The following is a 21399-nucleotide window of genomic DNA, read 5'->3' on the forward strand; positions in this document are numbered from 1 at the left end:
TGTTACACCACACAATCAGCTGTTGGTCATGCACACTTCCCACCAGGGCCAAAGCTAGCCGCGTGGCAGCTTTAAGATCTGGTCTAATAAACATTCAGCCGTGACACAGATTCAGAGAGGCAAAACAAAGCATAATTGACCACATTTAGCACAATAGGCAGCATTTGGGTGTATTTTATGAAGGTCCAGGTGAAAGCAAAAGACACCATGCACTCACATGTCACTGGCAATGGAGGAGTTCCGGGACATAGACTTGGGTGAGAGGTCGTAGTCACTGTCGGAGCGGTACAGGAACGACTCTCTCCGTTGGCTGTGGACAAAATTGGCCTGCAGGATGAGGCCTGAGCCCGGGCTGGCCATGGGGTCCAGGGGGCTGCGACCTGATGACGTGCCATTGTCCACATCGAAACTGCATATGGAGAGAAAGATAGAGGGAGAAAGACACTAAAATCTGAATCTGATACTGTACAGCTGATGCTAATTGTCTTGCATAACTAAAAACATTATTTTGAGGGTATTCGAAAGGTCAAGCAACATATGTGATCATGTTCAAACACTCCAGAAAAGGAAATAATAAAAAGGAAGATGAGGGGAAGATGGTAGTGATTAATTCTCCTTATAATCAATTTAGACCGCCACCTGAAATGATGCCACTCCAGTCTTTACATACAACATCTAATAAAAGTGCACACCATGCATGAATGAATAAATTAACTTCTAAAAAGGTGCTGTCTGTAACAGACTGTACTTATTGCTGCATTATGTGGCTTGTCTGTCCATGTCTAAATAAATCAAAGGCTTTATGTAAACATTAATATGTTAGAGGTATTGTTGACTTCAGAGCTTACTCACATATCAACTTAACCCACATGAATATTTTTTCCATTGCAGCAGAATAGGCTCTGACATGCACTGTTGCTGTTAATTGAAATTATAATCAGTTTATCGCTCATTATCTGGCTGATTATTGGATGATTATGATTGGAAAAATAATTGGCCGCATCACCAACAGTTGGAACTAATGCAGCAATATTCAAAGACATCTACATACAACCACAAGCGATATGCTTTGTTTAAACTCTGCACAGGGGCCACAGGGACTACCTCTGAACTAGCAATGCCAATGACTCACAGCTGAAAGGTGTTTCTAAACCAGTGACACCGTTTCCCACTGGGATGTTACAATGAGCTCCTTAGTCTCCTTGGTGATTGTTCGCCCAGGGGTAACTAATGCCTGTCACCACGGATATCTGCCTCATCACTAAGTCTATCAAGCAATCCCATAATCCCATCCTGTGTGGATGCTAAGGTCAGGGGGGGGATTCCCCCAAGTGCGAAACATAATACGCACAGGGATGACATCCCCTTTCTCATCATCATCATCACTATGGAAACAACCACACATTTAATCCAATATCATCTATGACTAACCAGTACAGAACACCCTGCTCGTGTTAGCGCTATGTTCAATATGGAAAGAGCAGAGGATGTCTTAAGAACAGAGTGAACAGTGTGAGTGTACATACGTGGAAAGCACGCTCCATTGCTGAACTTAAACAGCCAACTAACAACTAAAACCTTGTCATTACACAATGAGAAACGACTAAGATTGCCATCAGTACCCTTCCTGGTTTCCATCTTGAGCTTGTACATTTTCTTCAGGGTATTTCACATCCTCAACAGATGATTCACTGACCTAACAGGTGCAAGTTATTATCACTTTGAATGTGTTTAGCAGGTTTGGTTTGTAAGTTGTGAAAATAGGGGATTGTACTCATGCTTTGGAAATGTTTTATGAGTGTGATTTTAAGAGGAAGAAGTCATTATGCTTCTCACATCTAACACAATACTGTAGGTTATCTCTGAGTATCTGAACATGCTAGACAGCCACAACGACACACAGGACATGCCAGGCATATTTTCCCAGACAACCAAATGGCTAAACGCTGTGTTATCTCTGTGTGAACTTTCAGAGTAGCAGCAGCTAAATTAGTGTGAGCTTTGGTTGTGGAATAGGATAGTTTGGCCGTCTGCCTGATGACTGAGGGAAGGGCAATCATATTGTCCTCTTCCTGGTCTCTAACTTGCTCTTAGGCTACATCCACACTATTACTTTTTATTTTTAAACGGCATTTTGAAACAAAAATGATCTCCACTCATATTAACACGTCTGACAACGCATTTCACATGACCATTCACACTGGGCATGCTCATGACAATGTAAACAGGAAGCAGATTGACGAATGTTACTCTGTGGTTGAAAATTATGGATGTATAAGTAGGGCTGTAACGATAACCGCATCACCACAATACCGCGGTGACGTGACGCTAGCGCAGTAATGGCGTTTTTTGGGGAATTTCTTTTTTCTTTTTTTTTGCTGGTGAAAGATACAGGAGTGCATATGTTGTGTGATATGAAACATAGTAGGGAAGGGAAGGACTCAGCCAGACATTTCTCTATTCTCAGCTGAGATGGGCCTGCATAGCACTGCAGTGTTTTACCATTGCACTTTGCACTGCATAAATTTCCCTCGGCCCATAGCTTAATCCCGACAAAACACCACAGTTGAATTTCAGCCTGCATGCACGTTTTTGTAGCGTGACAGCAGACTGCTGGGTCGCCCTCTCTCTCTGCTCAACTGCTAGCATGCTGTGTGTAAAGGCTTGATCATATTCTGGAACAGATGTATCAGAGAAAGCTACGGACCCCATAGGCGCATAGTAGGTCTGTTTATACTATCCGCTTGGAGGACGCGTTTCTCACATGCACAGTAAAAAAATTAACTAAATTCACTAAAAATTGGAGGTGTGCTGGGCGTCCGCACGGAGCCTACGCGTATACCCTGTGATGATGACATTTATGTCACGTGGACAAGATAAGATTTGCATTTTTTTTTTTTTTAACTATTAATGTTGATGTAGCCTTAAGGCCAATTTATGCTTTTGCGTTAAATCAACGCCTTAGGTACGTGGAGATCCCGACCCTATGCAAAGCCTGATGTGCATAGGGTCACTCACACACACACACACACACACACACACACACACACACACACACACACACACACACACACACACACACACACACACACAATCCCATCCACACCATCTTATCACATCAAGTGATCCATCTGTTTTCTTTACTGCAGGTGTGAAACTAACCTGACGCGGCAGATGGTTTGTTACACAGAACCTGAGAAGCCATCATTGGAAACTGTTTGAAAAAGGTCAGACACTTTCATAAAATACCTGCCAGGCGACTGGATGAATCATCTGTCTATCATGTCTGCCATTATTGTTTTGAATGAAATGAGGCAGCTGTCACACTAGATAGCTTGTAGTTCAGACACAAATGCATTACTTGAAGTCTGACAAGATGGATTTTCGTGTGATACTTGATACGTGATCTCGGAATCCAGCTTCAGTGCAAAGTAAGTGTGAAACCACAGACACACAACAAGTGATGTATTAACTGTCATTCCAGGCACAGGTCGGTCCGTTCTCCAGCTGTTCTTTGTAATAAATGTGTATGGGTGTTTGTATCATGTTTGCATTTGAAACAGAGACAAAAATGATAGATAGAGAGACAGTGAAAGTGACAAAACATAACACCCAGCATATGTTTGACAACTGATTCATTATCACACTTACTTTGACGTCACAACCTACACAGATTGTCAGCCAAACCCCTGACATGTAAATCTACTCACAGTGTGTATGAGTATGTGTGTGTATACAGTCAGTGTGACTCCACACAGAGATGCCCTCTTTGGGAATGATGTTAGCAACAAGTTTACTGAGGTATTGCACCAGCATTGACATCATAGTGGGAATGTCTGGCCTTTTCCCTGCTCTGACACAAAGCAGCAGCCTTTGACGAGCAAGCATATATTGGGGGAAAAAAAGAAAAAGAAAAAAAACTTGATAAAGCTACCCATTACAATTAATTTTCACCTGCAATTTGCGGGTTGCTAGCAGATAATATGTTTGTGTTCATTTGCTGTTTTCTGTATATATTATAAAATCCTCTGGAACAAACTTGTGACATTTGGACTATAAATTTAACTTAAAATCCAGGTATACAGTGTGTTATCTTTGTCATGTCTAAAAATGGATCACTGAAAAATTAAAGCAAGACACATAAACTAAGACATAATTATTACAGTAATCTAAATAGCATTACTGTGGTAAGAAATGTAGCTACAATAGCTGCAGCTATGTGAGTAGACAAGAATATGGCCTGTAGGGACAGTGCTTCCCACAGAAGTAGAGTTTCATGCTTGAGTTTAGGTTGCAGGGAAAAAAGAAAAAAATACAGGATTGCATGTTGCTAAAAAAAAACTTTTAGCTGCACTGTAACAGAGCATTGCTAGGTTAAAACACAAGAAATGTACAGTACTGTAGTTGTAAGGGCACTGAGATAGATGAGTAGTGGCTGACTTTATACTGTAGGACACAGCTGGGTCACATATGCCTCCGGACACCACACGCTTCTTTTTATCCTCTGTCTTTGACTCTCCATCTCTGTTGTCTCGAGCTTCTCTATCCTTCTGCATTTGTCTTTCCCTCTCTCTTACACACACTCTCACACTCTCTCTCTCTCTCACACACACACACACACACACACACACACACACACACACACACACACACAGAGCCCTGGGTCACTTGAGCAATTAGAAACACCACACGATTTGACGTGACAGTGCTGTGAGGAGACATACTGGAGAAAGAGGTCAGGGCATAAGTGTCTTTGATACATAATCAGTTGGTGGGCCAGAAAATGCCCAACAATGCAAGAGACAATATGTAATCCAAACATGATATTTAAGTTCCTTCCCAAAGTGCCAAGAATATCTTGAAAATGTATAAAACCTTCTCTTTCACTAGTACTAGGACACATTATACATTTTTTTTTATTAAAATTGACTGAAGTTGACATAAATTGCAGTTACAGATGTCTTTAGAAAAGTGTGCCATAGTGTTGATCACAACAGAGCTGTGGGTCGAATTAAATACACAGAGGGAAGACGACACTTGATTTATTTTAGAAAGCTGTGAGGACAGGCAGTGGAGGAAAGACAAGGACATGTCAGAGCTGTGTGTGTGTGTGTGTGTGTGTGTGTGTGTGTGTGTGTGTGTGTGTGTGTGTGTGTGTGCACGCGTGCGTGCATGTATGAGCTTTCAAGTGTCTGTATTTAAGAGGATTGTGAAGAGTGTGTTCCCTTGCATGCATGCGGAGTGTAGGTATGTGATCCTGACAAATACAACAAATACAGCTTATACCCCTGATCACTTTAAATGCATAATAAAACCAACACGGTGCAGCTGGAAAACAAATCTGAGAAAAGTAGAGGATTAGTGTTTTTATTTAAGGAATGTGACCTTCTCTGACTCAATGTGCTGTCCAAAGAAAACAATGAATCCCACCAGAGACACAACAGGAGATTAGAATGAGTTATCTTATATGTTGATTTACGAATCAGACAGTCAGGTCAAAGATATTGAAACCACCAAATATATTACTAATTTATCCTCACTGACATAAACATAAAATGTCATTTTTATGTATGAGGCTAAGGTACTGAAAAATAATGATTTAGTACCAGTACTGAAACTCAGGTACCATCTGTATTGAAAAACCTCCAAACCTCCAAAAACAATTTGTCCCAAGTCACTTGGCCGTGGCTTGGTAGCGTTGCATTTCCCACTACTCATTTCCGGGTTCTCCTTCTCCATAAACAACATGAAATCGTGAAGAGGGTTAACTTTTCCTGCTACAGATTTCCCACCGTGGATAGAAAGCACAGGGGAGACACTTTGTTTCTGTTGGAGTCGGCACTCGCTCAGAAACTAATTATCGTCACTCTCTCACTCGCTCTACCACACACTATCCATGCACATACACACATGCCGGCCCTGCTATTTTCTATAAGTATAAACTTCAGGCCACTATGGTGAAAGCTCTGCGTGGAGCCTCCGCAGAACCATAAATCAGGCCTTACACACACACACACACACACACACACACACACAATCCCATCCACACCATCTTATCACATCAAGTGATCCATCTGTTTTCTTTACTGCAGGTGTGAAACTAACCTGACGCGCCAGATGGTTTGTTACACAGAACCTTCTGAGAAGCCGTCATTGGAAACTGTTTGAAAAAGGTCAGACACTTTCATAAAATATAACTATTTTATAAAATAAACTAATAAAATGTATCCTCACTGACATAAACATGAAATGTCATTTTTATGGATGAGGCTAAGGTACTGAAAAATAATGATTTAGTACCAGTACTGAAACTCAGGTACCATCTGTATTGAAAAAAATAAGTTCATTTAAAGTTTAAAACACTGCATCACTGTAATCCAGCCTTAAATATCACATAGACCAGCTAGCTCTACAGTAGGTGAAATGTGCCAAACTTAGAATGAGTAAAGGGATAGTCAAAAGACGGAGCATTCAGTTCTGCTTCTTTTTCTTTGCCTAAGCTTGCACATACAATAGGGAACTTAATGTTGCAGCACATGTAGGCAAAGCAGCAAATTCAGTTCCATTGGTAAATACTCTCTTTAACATCCTGGCTAAAAATGGCTCCAAGAGACAACATGTTAAGTGCTCATAAACCTCAGCACTGTCTTTGCCATCTTGTATGGACAGTCAACAGGGGAGTGGGCAGAGCCAAACAATTCCTTACCACCAGAAAACTTAAGACAAATGTAACAGAAAAACACACAGGGCACTCAGACCATTTAGATAAGTGACTGACTACTTGCTGATAACAAAGACACGTTTTCTCTATCGGCCGTACTCATACAGTACACACCCCTTCTTAGACACACATCACACGTAAACGGTAGCAGTCATGCAAACACACATGCACTAAGTGAAATTAACACCAACCAAGTGGAAAATCCTGGCAAAATTGGTCTTTGGCAAATAAATCAGTAAGGTGTGTGTGCCACATTGGCTGGTGAATTTTATAGTTGATAGCATTTCAAAGTAAGGGTGGGAATCACCAGAGACCCCACAATATGATATCATCACGATACTTATGTCATGATACGATATTATTGCGATTTTAAACATATTGCAATATTCTGCGATATATGGCAATTTATTACCTTTTTTCCAACTTCAAATGATGTCCCCAAAGGAAAACTTGCCACGGAAAATATTGCGATACTATGCTGCATCAATTTTTTTTTCCACCCCTATTTCGAAGTCTTTACATCAAAGTGCAGTTTCTCATTAATGTACAAGACTTGAATCTGTACAGAAAGCTGCACTGAAAGAAGGTAGGGGCTTCTTTTTCTCCCTCTCATTCTGGTTTTTCTTGCCCTGTCAGGTATAAGCAAACTGAAACCTTCCCTTTTAGTCGTAACACTGCATTAGTGCTCGCAGTCACTGTGCCATTCAGAAAACTCAGTCAATCATGAGAGACATACAAAGAGGTGACCATGGCAATGCGTCATCTCAGGTCACATGGTTCAAGGCAAAGGGGTACTTTGCACTTAACTATGAACTTATTTTCAGTCCCATTCATCATCTCAGGTCAGAATTCCTAAAGGTCAAATTTGAAAAATATGTTAGATAACTGGCATGTTGTCAGACCGTATGAGAGGCCAGATAACATGTATATTTACGGCCTGCCTGAGATGCCTAACTGCGGACTGACAAAGGCCAGAGGCAAACACTTGAGTTTAAAGTCACACATTCCCCACTTATCCACGCTTTATCACAGCATACCAAACATCCCTACGGGTTTTAAAGTGGGAAAGAGGCGTTACAATAGGTGTGGAGCTAAAAGGATTTCATAAACATCTGATCCCCAAATCCTCATCTTTCACCTTTTACCAAACTCCCAAAAAGCTAACACGCTGGTAAATACTCAAAGGTTTGTGTACACAAACCTGCATTTACACAATTGGGTGGAGTGGGGTCTGAATTTGGTCAAGCCAAGGGGCACGTCACACACAGAGACCACATCGTTGTCTTAAATACATAAGCACACAAGCACTGATGCAAGCAGACACAGCATACACCGTCACAAACATGACTGGATGCTCTCGCTGTTTCACTTCCTGCCTGGTCCGGGTGGCTAGCATGAAAATAGACCTGGCGCGTATCTTTAGCGGAGTGGACCAGAAAGCCGCTTCACGCACACTTCTGGGACACGCAGTTGCGCGGCTGGCGGAATAGCAAGCATTGACTTGTATGGCCGTGAATGCTTGTGGGGCCCACGGCGCCTCTGGAACGCAGCAGAGACGCGCCCAGTGGAAAATGCCTGTTAGAAACACACACACAGATAACTGGACATGTGTGTTTTATTTTATATGATCAATTTTCTTCTTTTTTTAACATACAGAACAGAAACACAAATTGAACAAGAACAAAAACCCTCTCCCACCCCCCACCCTCTGCAGTCTCGAGGAAAACAAAACAAAGAAACTAACGGAAATCACACCTTGCCTAATCACTCTCCTCTAGTTGTTGTGGCGCTGAGGTCATTAGGTCTGATATTTGTGCTGCTGCGCTTTTCCATAGGTCAATTTAGTTTTGTTAATCCTTGCTGTAGAGAGCTCAAGCATAACTATGTCTAGAAAATAAGCCAACCACTGTTTTATACAAAAGCGAGTGGGGGGGGAAAGAGAGAGCCAGCGTTGAGCTATCATTTTCTTGGTTGCAGTTGAGCCAAATTTTCTTCTGTCTCCTAAGCAGATGTAGTTTAGAGTCATCATTAAATAACAAAACAATCGGGTCAGAAGGAATTAGATATCCTATCACATCAGATAGTATTGATGTTGTTTTATTCCAGAACCCATGCACCTGTTCACACTCCCAGACCATATGTAGGAAAGTTCCAGTTTGTTCATGTTGACAGAACGTGCAATAGGGAGTGGGAATGACTTTAGAGACATATCTCTTCTGAGGAGTCCAATATGTCCTATGACATATGTTGTCAGTGGACATAAGTGGATAAGTGGATCTGCTGGTGGTTTGGGTTCTTGGAACAATGGAAAATGTTGTCCCAAACTGTCTCCCAATTAATTGCGTTCCCCTCAGGGCTCAGACATGTGTTTAATGTACTTCTCTTGATGAGAATTAACTGACTTTCTGCATTACACATGCATACATTGCACAAGCACACCCACCCTACCACAAATAGCTTATCACTAGAATTATCACCTACAACTCAGGTTTAAAGTGATACTTATAGTCACAAATCTACTGTAAATCTTGTAAGCTCATTGATAACAATTGTGAAATACCAAGCGATGATGAGAATTAGTAAAAGAAGCCTTGATACAACAGTAAATAACAGAAGAAAAGAGGGCAGGACAGATGGAACAGGCGGTATGCTTTGTCCAGCTGAGTACCGCTTTTGGTAGTCAATCAAGAAGATGGCTCATACAAACCTAACACTGCCAGATTATTAGCTTTTAACATGAGAAAAAGCTACATTCAGCTCTAACACTAATATGAGTGTAGCTACACTACACTTCACACCCTCAAACCACATCACGTATTGTCTGTAATCTGCACCGCTCAGCGAACTACTACCCTCAGAGACCTAATTAATATGTCTTAATTTCACACAAGCGTCATTTCCTGCTGGAGAGGTTAAAGAGCAGATTTATAAACTGACAAAGTGAGAGTACTGTGAACCTCCCACAAACGCTGTGTATTTGACCAGGGTTGTTCTGATCCATTTACATCTCTGCCTCAGAGTACAACAATGAAAAAACTGTGCTACAGGGCCGAGTGCTGACAAGCAAGGACAAGTTGAGACGGGAGGGGAAGGAGACATGAGGGGGAGGGCAGGGCGATTTGTGCCCCTGGCATGCACTCTGCATCCTGCATTTATCTGGAGCCATTTGCAGACAGGAGAATGTATGGTGCAACACAACACATTCTTCAATGAATGATTCCTTTGCTGTTTTACAACTTTGTGTTTTACACAATTTCACTGGAGGAATAGACAGTGAGTTCTAATGAAAGCACACTGAGGTTAAGAGACCAGGGTAATGACAACTACAGCAAGTGTCATGTCGTTATTAAGTCCGTCTCATAAAGCACAAAATAAACTAGAGTTAAGGACAGACCAAATCTAAAACCAATCACATATCTTGTCATGCCATGCACACAAAAACCCTGTAACTGACATATCTACAGGGTACAGAGGGTTTCCACAGCAAACCATGGAAGAGGCAGATAAGTTTTAAGGTCAAGAAGAGTAATGGCAACCAGGTACAAACAAAGTAAAGGAAGGACTTAAGAGAGGAAGTATTTCGGAGAGCGACAAATAGGCGGATGGAGAACAATAGAGAAAAACACACACACAACAGGATTAACATGGAAATGTTACCAGCAGGACAAAGTTCCCCGTCTATTTACCATAGTCCCTCTGTGTTCTTCAATGAGCTGGTGGAGCGCGACCGTGGTTTAAGAATGATACTCATGGTCTGGCTTTTCCTTCCACATTACATCTGCAAACACACACACATAGAGCCACACACACACACACACACACACACACACACACACACACACACACACACACACACACACACCCTCTGGGCTACCTGGAGTCCTCTGACCAGCCCTCTGCAGTGCCTGACCACAGTCCTAACTGGTCTGAAGTGATCCAGTGGGAGCTTCCTTCCCTCAGTGTTAGTTCGGTGGAGTGGTCAGGTCTGCCAAGCTGCTTGAGAGCAAACCCGAGTACAGTCAGATCCAACCCTCCATCCAAGATTATTCCACACCGCTGCTCCTGCTTTTCCCCGAGCTCTGAGCGTTTGACAGTATGTGGTTCTTTACCCGGCTCTCCCTCTGTCACTCACTTGCGCTTCTCTTTCTTGCCAGCGTGTGATATTCTTCTTTTCTCATGCACCCAGGCACACACAATCTGTTCCACTTTCTCAATCTGCTTCTCTTTTTCAAGTCCCTGAGGTTGTTTTTTTTCCTGACTGGTGGAAGTAAGATCTCCTCTTCCTCTCACGGTCTTTTCCCCCTCCCTCCTTACCTCTGTCTCTCGTTCTCTCTTTTCACGACTGTGTCCCTGTCTTTGAGTTACTTGACTCTCCTGTGCTGTCTCTCTGCTTCCCTAAGCTGCAGCTTGGGTATGTCTGGAGTGGGAGTGGTTGTTTTGGTAGTAGTAATTCCTTGAAGGGCGGGACTTGTGTCAGTCACTCGGCTGCCACACTAACTTAAAACCAACAGCTTAAGCATGTCAATGACCTGGAGAGAGCGTACAAAGATAGTGTTGGTTGACTTTCATTATTGCAAAAAAAGAAGCAATGAAACAAGGATTTAATGAAAACCTCATGCTTATTTTGTGTTAACATGTTAGCATTATTAAAATTGCGAATAATGTGTGGGAGTGAAAATAGGTGAAAGGAATTGAGGACAAAATTAATTTTACTTTTACTATTAATCGTAGCAAGCGGTTTTAATAATGACACATGGTATCTAATGATGTATTCAAAGTTTATGAATAATATAATGAATAAACTTACTTGCCAGCTTACTGAACAGAAGCAGCATGCTTTTTTAAATTGCCTAAAGAGTTTTAACATTGATAAATATATAATTTTAGTTTCTAATTTATGTATGCATGTAGATCATTTTCTGTGATGTTAAAAGCCATTGTGGCTTAAATGTGTCACAAAGTCTGACATTGTTTTTAAAGCAAACAGTCTTAAAACAGAAGAGAAGAGAGAGAGTAGGTCCCAGTAACGTACCGCGTTCAGGTACGAAGCACAATTTTCCCTAGAACCAACTGAACCTATTTCAGTTACTCTATTCAAAGACTTATTATTATATTCCACCGTAACAGAATGGCTTTCTTTTATTTCTTATCATTCCCAAAACAGAGTAGGTTGATTTGGTTTGGTTATTTTTATCTTAATGTGCTTATTTTCACATAAAGATAAGTGTCCTGTGCCTGCTGGCTATAAAATAGAATCATCAATGTGTTACTATCTATAAAATAGATTTGAGTGTGGAGCTCAGCTGGCATTGTCTGCTGTCAGAGTTGTGGTCAAAGGAGCTAACATTAGCACTCCACCAGGCAGACAGGTGTATCAACTGTCTGGGATGTCAATCACACAAAACGAGTGAAGCCAAGCAAGCTACTCCACTTGTGTATGCACTCTATGTGTTTCATGTGTGTAGCTTATAGTATGTTGGAGGACCACAATGGAAATTAGACATATACAATAATGTAAAACACACAAAAACAAACAAGTATGATGGGATATAAAACTCAACATAGTATGCATGTGCTATTTCAGCCTGGTAGACAATATAAAAAATCCACATGCATATGCAGACACATAGCGTATGTAAGGATTGTTTCACTTTTAAGCATTGTCTTGCATCTTCATATTCTGTTCTAGCACTGCAGACAATTATTTCAGGATTGTGTGCAGTTTTTTCTGTTGCAGTTATCTATTGGGGATGAAGTGAAAACAGCACCAGATCAGCAAACGCAGTAAAAAAGTAGGACACAACAATTGAAAGAAACACTGAAGCATCAGTGTACACATTACGCAAGTCCTCTCATCTTGTAAACACTGAATATGTACATGTCATCAATACTGCATAAGTAACTGGAGATGGATGTCAGTCAGAGAATGCTTCTCTTTTGTTGAGGGAAGAATAATTTGCTCATTGCACCAATAGACTGATAATACTGAGGTCATCCACTGGCCACTTTAGAAATTATTACGTACAGTACTGTAGATGTGCTTTTATGTCATGGAAGAAAGGAGACAGACCTGAGGAAAAAGCGACACAAATGACGTATCCTATTTTTTTGTATACGCACATGCAGATGAGCTCTCATTCAGAAAGAAAATGACACATGGACAAAACATGGCCACTAGGGCAGGGTTGATAGTTGATACTATATGTTTTACATTGATATAAAAATAAAATACGTAATACAAATATGTGTGGACCACTGTAAGTGAGTTACAGGAGTTGAATAGGCACATCTAATGCTTTCAGTGTAGCATGGCAGAATGATGGAGTTTATAGCTGAGTCAAAGTGGTGAAACTAATCTTATTACCACGGTCTGCACATTCCATGCGGTCAAGGAAAGAACAACAAAAGAGAACAGTTTCCTTAAGAAAACTCTTTCCTCCCCTGCCTTAAAACCACATGAATCCCAAATCAAAACACAACAGACACCATGATGACAAGATCTATGCAAACATTCTTTATCCCATGTCACCATGCTGAGTTCCATATTTAAGAAACTGGACACATTCAGACCATATTATTTTACTTTAAAGACAGATCTGTTTAGATTGAAGCAATCAGCAAACTGGGTCTTAATCAGTAAGAAACTGATATACCTACAGTTTGAGAGGCACACTATCGCATCTTGTTTTTCTCTCTCTGTCTCTTGTGAAAAACAACGTAGCCCACTGGTGCATGCATCCATTCACACAGACACACACTCACAAATAATGAGTATTTACTTTTAGACTATACTACTGCCATCCCCAGGAAGCAGAGGTGTAAGACACAGACAAAAATAATGAACCTGGTCCTGCTTAACAGGGGTTGAATTTGCAGGAGGCAAGAATGTTATTTTTCCTACGAGTCATAATCAAATTGTAAAATCCGCATGAAATCAATGTAACTTGTACTACTTTCAACACTATGTAGGTCCCTGTATGCCAGAAAAGATCAATACCTCAGCTTCCCCTTGCGGGATCAATAAAGTATGTCTTAATCTTAATCTTTGAATCTTAAAAGAAAATGCATATATTCTTATTAATTTTTTTCTGTTAGAGGTGATAATGTGTTTTATTCAAAAATAAATAAAACCAATAACAACCAGCCAATTCTGCAGTGATCTTGATTATACATTTCTCACCACAGTAGAAAAAAATTGCCTCCCATATATATTCCCAATAACTGATTTTTTAAGCATTTAAATTTACAAAACAGTACATCACCATCTTCAAGATTACTGCATTTGTCCCTAGGGAACTTTGTCTTGGACATAAAGGCTGCCCCAGGCCACAGACAAGTGCAGACAAAGTACATTCAAATACATGCAACACAGACCCTCATTTCACACCCTCCTTACAGTATGTCCTGAGTTTAGGAGATCCACTGATAAAGGGATGAAAGAGTTTTTACCTATTCAAGCATCTTCTCTGTATTTAATAGGAACCCTATAGTATCTAGCTGATGGGAGCAGTTTGTATTCTGAATACAGGACATGGAAGGGGTCTGCCATAATTTGTCTAAGCCTATTTAACTATAATCTTCTCAAAGAGCATTTTGAGGGGGGGATGCTCCCTCACTCCTATCAATTTCATTGCTGTGTGGACCAGTCAAAATAACATCATTACCCTCTGTCCAACCCCAAACACCCTGAGCAAAAAGTAAAGTCTCTGTTGGATCCTAGTGCTTACAGAATTCACATGGACATTCCAAGACAGATTACAGTCGATAGATGCAAGTATTTGCAAGAATAAACCTGGTTAATACAAGCGTTATGGACCAATAGTGGAGAATAATCCTCCCAATTGTCCTGGATCAAAAATAATTTCCTCTTCTTTCTTAAGTGTTTACAGGTGCTTCATTGCTAATGTAATAGAAAAACAAAAGAAAACGAAAACAACCTTTACAGTAAGAACCCAATAAAACTGAATGAATGAACTGAGTGAACTAATAAATATTTCAGTTTTTCGGCAAAATAGAGGATGCATTCAAGCAATAGAAGGTCACTGCTATGACATTATTGTAGGCTAAATATATTATGTTAATGGTGACGTATTAAACCCTACCTGCACTATCTAATAAGCACCACTTAATTCTATGATTATTTTGTCTTAATCCTGTTCTATGCAATTCTGTGCACATCAGAGAACCACTGCCACCTAGTGGTAGATTCCGTATAAGTGTTGTTATAAAAACCAGTTGCATAGATTGAGTGACCAACAAAAATAATTGATTTTGTTTTGTTTTTGACCTCTCCCATGAACCAGGTTCAGTATATGGTGCAGATAAACACACTCAGTAAATGCTGATATAAATAGCACGTCAGTAAGGAGCAGGCAGTGAGCACAGATGGCTGGTCCACAGTATTGACAAGGCTCCTTCCATATCTATATGTCTACAAACGCCACCAGCCATTACTGCGCTCCATATTCAAATACTATAGGTGCACAAACACACGTACACAATTGAATTTCATGTTTCACACACACACACACACACACACACACACACACACACACACACACACACACACACACACACACACACACACACCAGATGATAGCACATCTTAGGTTTTGTCAGGGGTCGCTGAGTACGTATTAGTCAGAGAAATGCAGTATAAAAATGGGTCTAACAAGGTCTTAACATTTTTTGTGTGAGCTTTAATGGACAGAGAGTGCTCTGATGATTAGCTTACGCTCTGCTGTGGTTAATGAATGGACTTGTCCTCTTGATCACCTTGATGCTTTAGATGATGACTGGATGAAACCTGCTTATTTATCATTTACCTGGCTCTTAACCATGTTTTGTAAAAGCAGAATAGCTACTCCGCATGGAACACAGAGAGACACAAACATGCACATACACACAATTACACACACTTCAGGTCGACACTATAGGTTCAGCAGAGTAAAGAGCAGAACTACAGCTTCGACAGAGCTCTAACAACACAACCAGCCACCAAGCAACCACCATTTACACAACGCTCGGTTGTGAACACTGTTCCAGTTCTGTGTTGTCCAGGTGGAGCTATTCATCAGCTAATGTTCTGATAAGAGATACAAACACAAAAATCTGCACACTAATACATTACATAGTCACAGTTTACACTCATGGAGCAATGATAAAGACAGATTTTTAGCTCGGCTGATGTACAACTTCACCAAGTTGTCTTCTACTTGTTACTTTCTTATTTACTCTATCTCAACTTTTCACATGCAAGCAATGGTTGGATATTAATTATAGAAAAAGCAACACAAACAGAATCTACCATTAAGTAACACCAATGAATACCAGATGCATTTAAAGAATGCAGCTACTATGAAATAGTTCCACATAAAAAGAAATCCTCAGTACAAGACAGAAAGTTTAGGCTAAGGTCACATCATCGACATGCTGTCCCCCTTCCTCCCACAAACAGTTTTAGTCCCAGTGAGCAATCATACCCTCTCCTGCCACGAGGTTTGATGTCGATGGGCTTGTTTGTAGCAAAGGGTGAGCCGTTGGAACAGGCGTGGCGGTAGCGGGCTATCCTCTCCAAAGATAGATAATCTGAGTTCACAGGTAAACTCATTTTGGTGAGGTTCTTAACCACAGCCACACACACACACACACACACACACACAGACTTGTGTCAAGACAGATGTAGAGAGAGAAACGATAGAGTGACAAGCCTGATAAAGCTATCTCAGTAGGAAGGAGGGAGGGGTGTGTGAGAAGAGATGGGTGAGGAGAGGAGAGGGCTCAGCATGGGTGTGACTTGATCAGGAAAAAGAGAGAGTTGGAGATTGAGAGAGTTGCAGGAGAGGGAGGAGCAAAGTGCAGAGGTAGAGCAAACTTATGTTTTCCCTCAGTTAACCATCAAGAGTCAGTAATGACATCCACGAGAATCTTTTTAGTGATATTGTAGACTTGCAGCAAAGTTACATAATCATGTTGTATGTACAACGCCAATCTACATCAGGTAAAGCTTTATGATGGATAAGTGAGTAAGGCAATCAATGTACAGTAAAGATGAAAAGTAAGATGACATTGATCATGTCAGTTCACTTTTCATCATCCATCAGAAGTCCAGATTTAAACTGAAACATTAGTTTTAACAATAAAGTTGCTCCCACTGCAAGTAATGCTGTAGTTTGTATCTTCCATACTGCCTGCTTCTTCATGCACACTGCCAGTAGGTGAAATTATACCAGAACCTACATTTTTGTTTGGTCTTGGGTGATCCCTGAGATTGTGGGTGAAGTGTGTTTTTGTGTGTGTGTGTGTGTGTGTGTGTGTGTGTGTGTGTGTGTGTGTCATTTAATCTGTTGTTAACAAACAAAATACTGATGTAACAGGCTACCAAATAAACCGTTCCATATACTTTTAAAAGTGTTTTTATCTTTGTTTTCTATCCATTTTTCAAAATTGCTTCTCTGATCATGATGTAGTAGTAAATGTAGTATTTAGTTACGGTGTGAGGGGTAAGCTTTATACCAGTAGGGCATGTAAAACACACCAACTTTCCAAGTATATCCTCCCAATATATACAACAAGCATTCATAATATGAGTAAAAACCAGAACACCTTAAAGAATGAAGAAATTTGCTTCATGTAGCTAAACGACATTTGATTTACATGTCAAACTAACTTCTGATTAGCACACAAGTGAACAGTGGGAGACAACAAACATACAGTACATAAACTGTAAAACTATTTGGTTAAATACATATTTGAAATGCTGATAAAACCAAGAACAAAATGACTATTAGTCACTTCATGTCAGGGCTTTTTTTTTTTTACTCAAAAAAGTCAAATTGTATGTATTGAAATTGAATGAAACCAACCTAAAGCCTCAAGCCCTGTCTCAACCATAGACTGTAAAAATAATGGACAGAGCATGTGTGACGTCACCCATTGGTTTGTGGAGATCTGCTATGAGTCGTCGAGTTTTTCGTCACGGGCGCAGCCATCCTGGTTGCGGATGTGACGATTTTAGACGAGAGGGAGGAGTGAGGGAGGAGCCCTTACACTCTACATTACACACTTTCACTGGCAATCACATCATAGCCACGCCCTAAAACAGCCCCTGCTTTATCGCCGATTTTAAAATCAATGAGACCATAATTCAAAAAATGAACATCATTCTGTGTTGCAGAAGACTTAAAACTAGCAATTGAGACCATAAACTCATTATGAAAATGTTTACTGAGGTAATAAATCAAGTGAGAAGTGGGTCACTTTCTCATAGACTTCTACAGAAACCGACCTCCTTTTGCAACCGCACGTGTCGCCCACTGCTGGAATTCAGATAGAATGCAGGTTTAAGGCACTTCTGCATTTGCAGCACTTCACCGAACTGGATGCCCTGTCAACTAATTTTACAGTCTATGGTCTCAACCCCCCAACCTTGGTTATAGCTAATTTCCACCACAAGGGGGGAGCAGAGTACCACAAAAAAACGATCTGGAAACAGCGGTGCAAAACCTTGTATCAGGAGAAATACACGTCAAATTAACAGTAACAACAGTGAGAATTAGTAGAGCATGTATATTCATTTCTAAAAATAAAGCACACAGCTGTTTGTAGATAGGATTTCATAATAATAATAATAATAATAATAATAATAATAGGAGCTGTAGGTGGAACAGGGTCAACTGAGCATGCATATTTATGATCTTTCAAATGAGATTACTGACATTTGTTATCGTGAAATGTAGTATAATTTTCAGTCACTTTATCACTAACAAGATAACATCTAAATCACTCCAACTGATACATCTCTTAACTGTTCCTAGCTGTCAGCAGGGGGCAGTCTGCTCTGCAGAGAAAATGCAGTTACAATAGCTAAACCATCAGCAGTTCAAACACACGAGTCGTGAATCTCTGTGGAGTTACGGCTTCTGCTCAGCTCTGACAGAAGCAGCCAGCATGTGACAACAGCTCCTGGGTGGACAGGGAAGCTGTCAAAGTCACAGTCACTCGCACTGAACATCTGAACACCACTACATGTACAGCCAGATAAAATGCACACAGATCAATACAACAAGGCTTCACAGATCTCTACTTCACTTGCACCCTCTGGCAAACACACAACCTGTAACACAAGCATATGTCTGCCTATCTGCCTGAGTTGGCCACACACTGTCAATGGCAGCGACGAGCTGTGACGGAGCATCAGGTGACGGTGGACTTTCGTCACTCAGTGTCCCTGAAGCTCAACGCCATAAAATCAGAACCCCCCTATCTGAATGTTCAAACGTGTACATACAAGCAGCAACACCTTTTCAAATAGAAGGTAACTGTATATTCTTATTTTCAATAATACATTGCAAATCATATTTTAAAGGGATGTACATACTGGAAATATTGTTGATTCAACCCAGTAGAGAAAGAAAGCCATACAAATGAAAATGTAACATTGTCAATATATAACAATGAGACCATGGTCTTATATTCCATTGCTACCTTAAAAATAGACAACAAAGTAACACAAGCGAAAAAAGCTGACTGCACTGTAATCAGTGATAGAAATGAGCAGGCAGGGCTGCAGACTCCACGGGTTAAGTACAAAAGTGCATAGTTAATTGACTGCCTGTGTGCCAGAAATACAGCAAGGGCTTTGTGATGCGCTCTCCTCTCATGACTGGCAGGGTCAGCCACCTTGTTAGGTGATTAGGATTGATGTTGCATGACAGACTGGTGACTGGGACAGAGGCAGAGGGAGGATTGAAACAGCAGCGTTAGGTAATTCCATAAAAAAACATATGACACGTGGCCGGGTTGGTTCAGTGAGTAGAGCAGGCGCACATTTACTGAGAGGCTTATGCCTCGACGCAGATGTCTAGGGTTTGAGTGCGACCTGTGACGATTTCCTGTATGTCTTCCCCTTCTCTCTCCCCTTTCTCACCTAGCTGTCCTATCGATTAAAGGCGGAAAAGCCCAAAAGAAATCAAAAAAAGAAAAGAAAAAAATGAGAGACCAGCTGAATGGCAAGTTAAGTCAGTAAAAGATGACTGGTGAAAGAGAAAGGCAAGGGAGAGTGAAGACTGAAAGTTAGTAACGCTTGGTATCGTTTTCTTTGAATTTTCCAATACTATCGCTGATAGAATTCCTGAGTTGACCGATACCGATGGTACCGATACTGATACTATAGAGTTTAGGACATGTTTTTCTTCAAACTTTTCCCCACATTTTTAAATGTTAGATCTCTGAACTAGGGATGCTTCAATTCAAGTCACTGATGACAAATTACCATTAAATACAGTTTCTTTGTCACTATAAAATTAATTGGTTCCTCCATCAGTTACATTCATTGAGTAATGGTACTTTTTAGGTCCACAGCAATAAGTGGATTTCTGGTTCAACAGCTGATTTATTAGCTTCAGCTTCATGTAAGCTAACTGAATTTTATAAGAAAGCAACGGGCAACAGTATGATATAGCATGATGAAAAATAAGGTATAACTGTGTGGCATAAAGCTGCTGTTACAGCCTAGTGCCGTGACAACTGCACTTCCACTGCCGTTGCAAAAAACATTTAATATGATTACAATGATTGGATATTTGTTTTCAAGTATGTAAATCAGCAAAAATGTAATGGGATTAAGAGACAACAATAGAGATTCATGCAGCACTGTATTTACGTAAATGAAACGGCTCTCAGCCAGTCATGTTATTATGTGTCAAGGAGCAATTTCTTTGCCTCAGCTAGGCACGCACTTACTGCCTGCCTTTACAGTCCCCTGCTACATTCATGTTTATAATGTGGTTGCCATGGTGACCTGCCAGAATTCAAAAGGGACAGGTAGGTCCTGACAACCAATCAGCTTTCAGTTGCTAAGGATACAGCGGCAGATTGTGTAATGAATGACAGTGAGCTTCTTGGAGGGTCAAGGATGGAAAGATGGAGCGGAGCTATCAACACTGATTGTTATATTTGAGGTTTAAAGATGTGCATGTTAACATGCACTCAAAATGATCCACCCAAACATTTCATTGCAGAACGTGACTGGGTTCACGCCAAGAAATTAACTAGGCCTATTCATTAACTATTCGCAGCAGCTATGCATGACTTACCTGTGCTCTATCTATACATCCAGCTGGCTCAAGGACTGGTGAGAGGATTTAAACTGGCTAAACTATTGTTTGTCTCACAGACTCACCAGAGCACAAAGGAGAATAGAAAGCAGCCCTTACCACATAATAATAAAAAGAAAAAGTCTGGAGAAGCATGATCGCTGAAGATAAGACCAACAAAAGCTCCTGCTTGTGCTGTGCATGTGTGTACTGCAAGTGTGTGTGCATCTGGCTGCGTACACTGACAACAAAGTGTGTCGTGACGCGTTTAGGCTGAAGTGAGTTTGGACACTATGAATGTGAGAACCATGTACTGAGACCAGCATGATGATATCTGGCTCAGAGGCAAAGAAATACTTCTGTCAGCACAGCACTCTGAGTCACATCCACATCAGAAACCCCTACCAGCATACCAGTATCATAAAGGGGTGAAATAACCATTAAAACAATAAAATCATGTGGAAAAACTGTGAGAACTCAGGTTGAGGAAGCATCTCAGTACAGCTTTTACTTAACAACCTATCTTAATGTGCACAAATGCGGATTCCATGCAGACTAGAAGGTTTGTGTCTCAGAGCTCAA

At 40.7% G+C, this 21399-nt stretch overlaps 1 protein-coding gene across 5 annotated transcripts in view; it reads right to left on the reverse strand.

Annotated features, from left to right (window-relative positions):
• The window catches only part of pde4d (phosphodiesterase 4D, cAMP-specific), a 209851-nt gene that overhangs the window by 26977 nt on the left and 161475 nt on the right, over nucleotides 1-21399 (reverse strand). For 3 of the 5 annotated variants that reach the window (XM_078250924.1, XM_078250923.1, XM_078250926.1), the window contains one exon: nucleotides 218-409. In XM_078250924.1, coding sequence (XP_078107050.1) covers nucleotides 218-409 — 192 coding nt within the window. The other 2 variants (XM_078250928.1, XM_078250927.1) reach the window with 2 other exon arrangements.

This window comes from Sander vitreus, chromosome 5 (genome assembly GCF_031162955.1).
Source record: "Sander vitreus isolate 19-12246 chromosome 5, sanVit1, whole genome shotgun sequence".
NCBI classification, from domain to species: domain Eukaryota; kingdom Metazoa; phylum Chordata; class Actinopteri; order Perciformes; family Percidae; genus Sander; species Sander vitreus.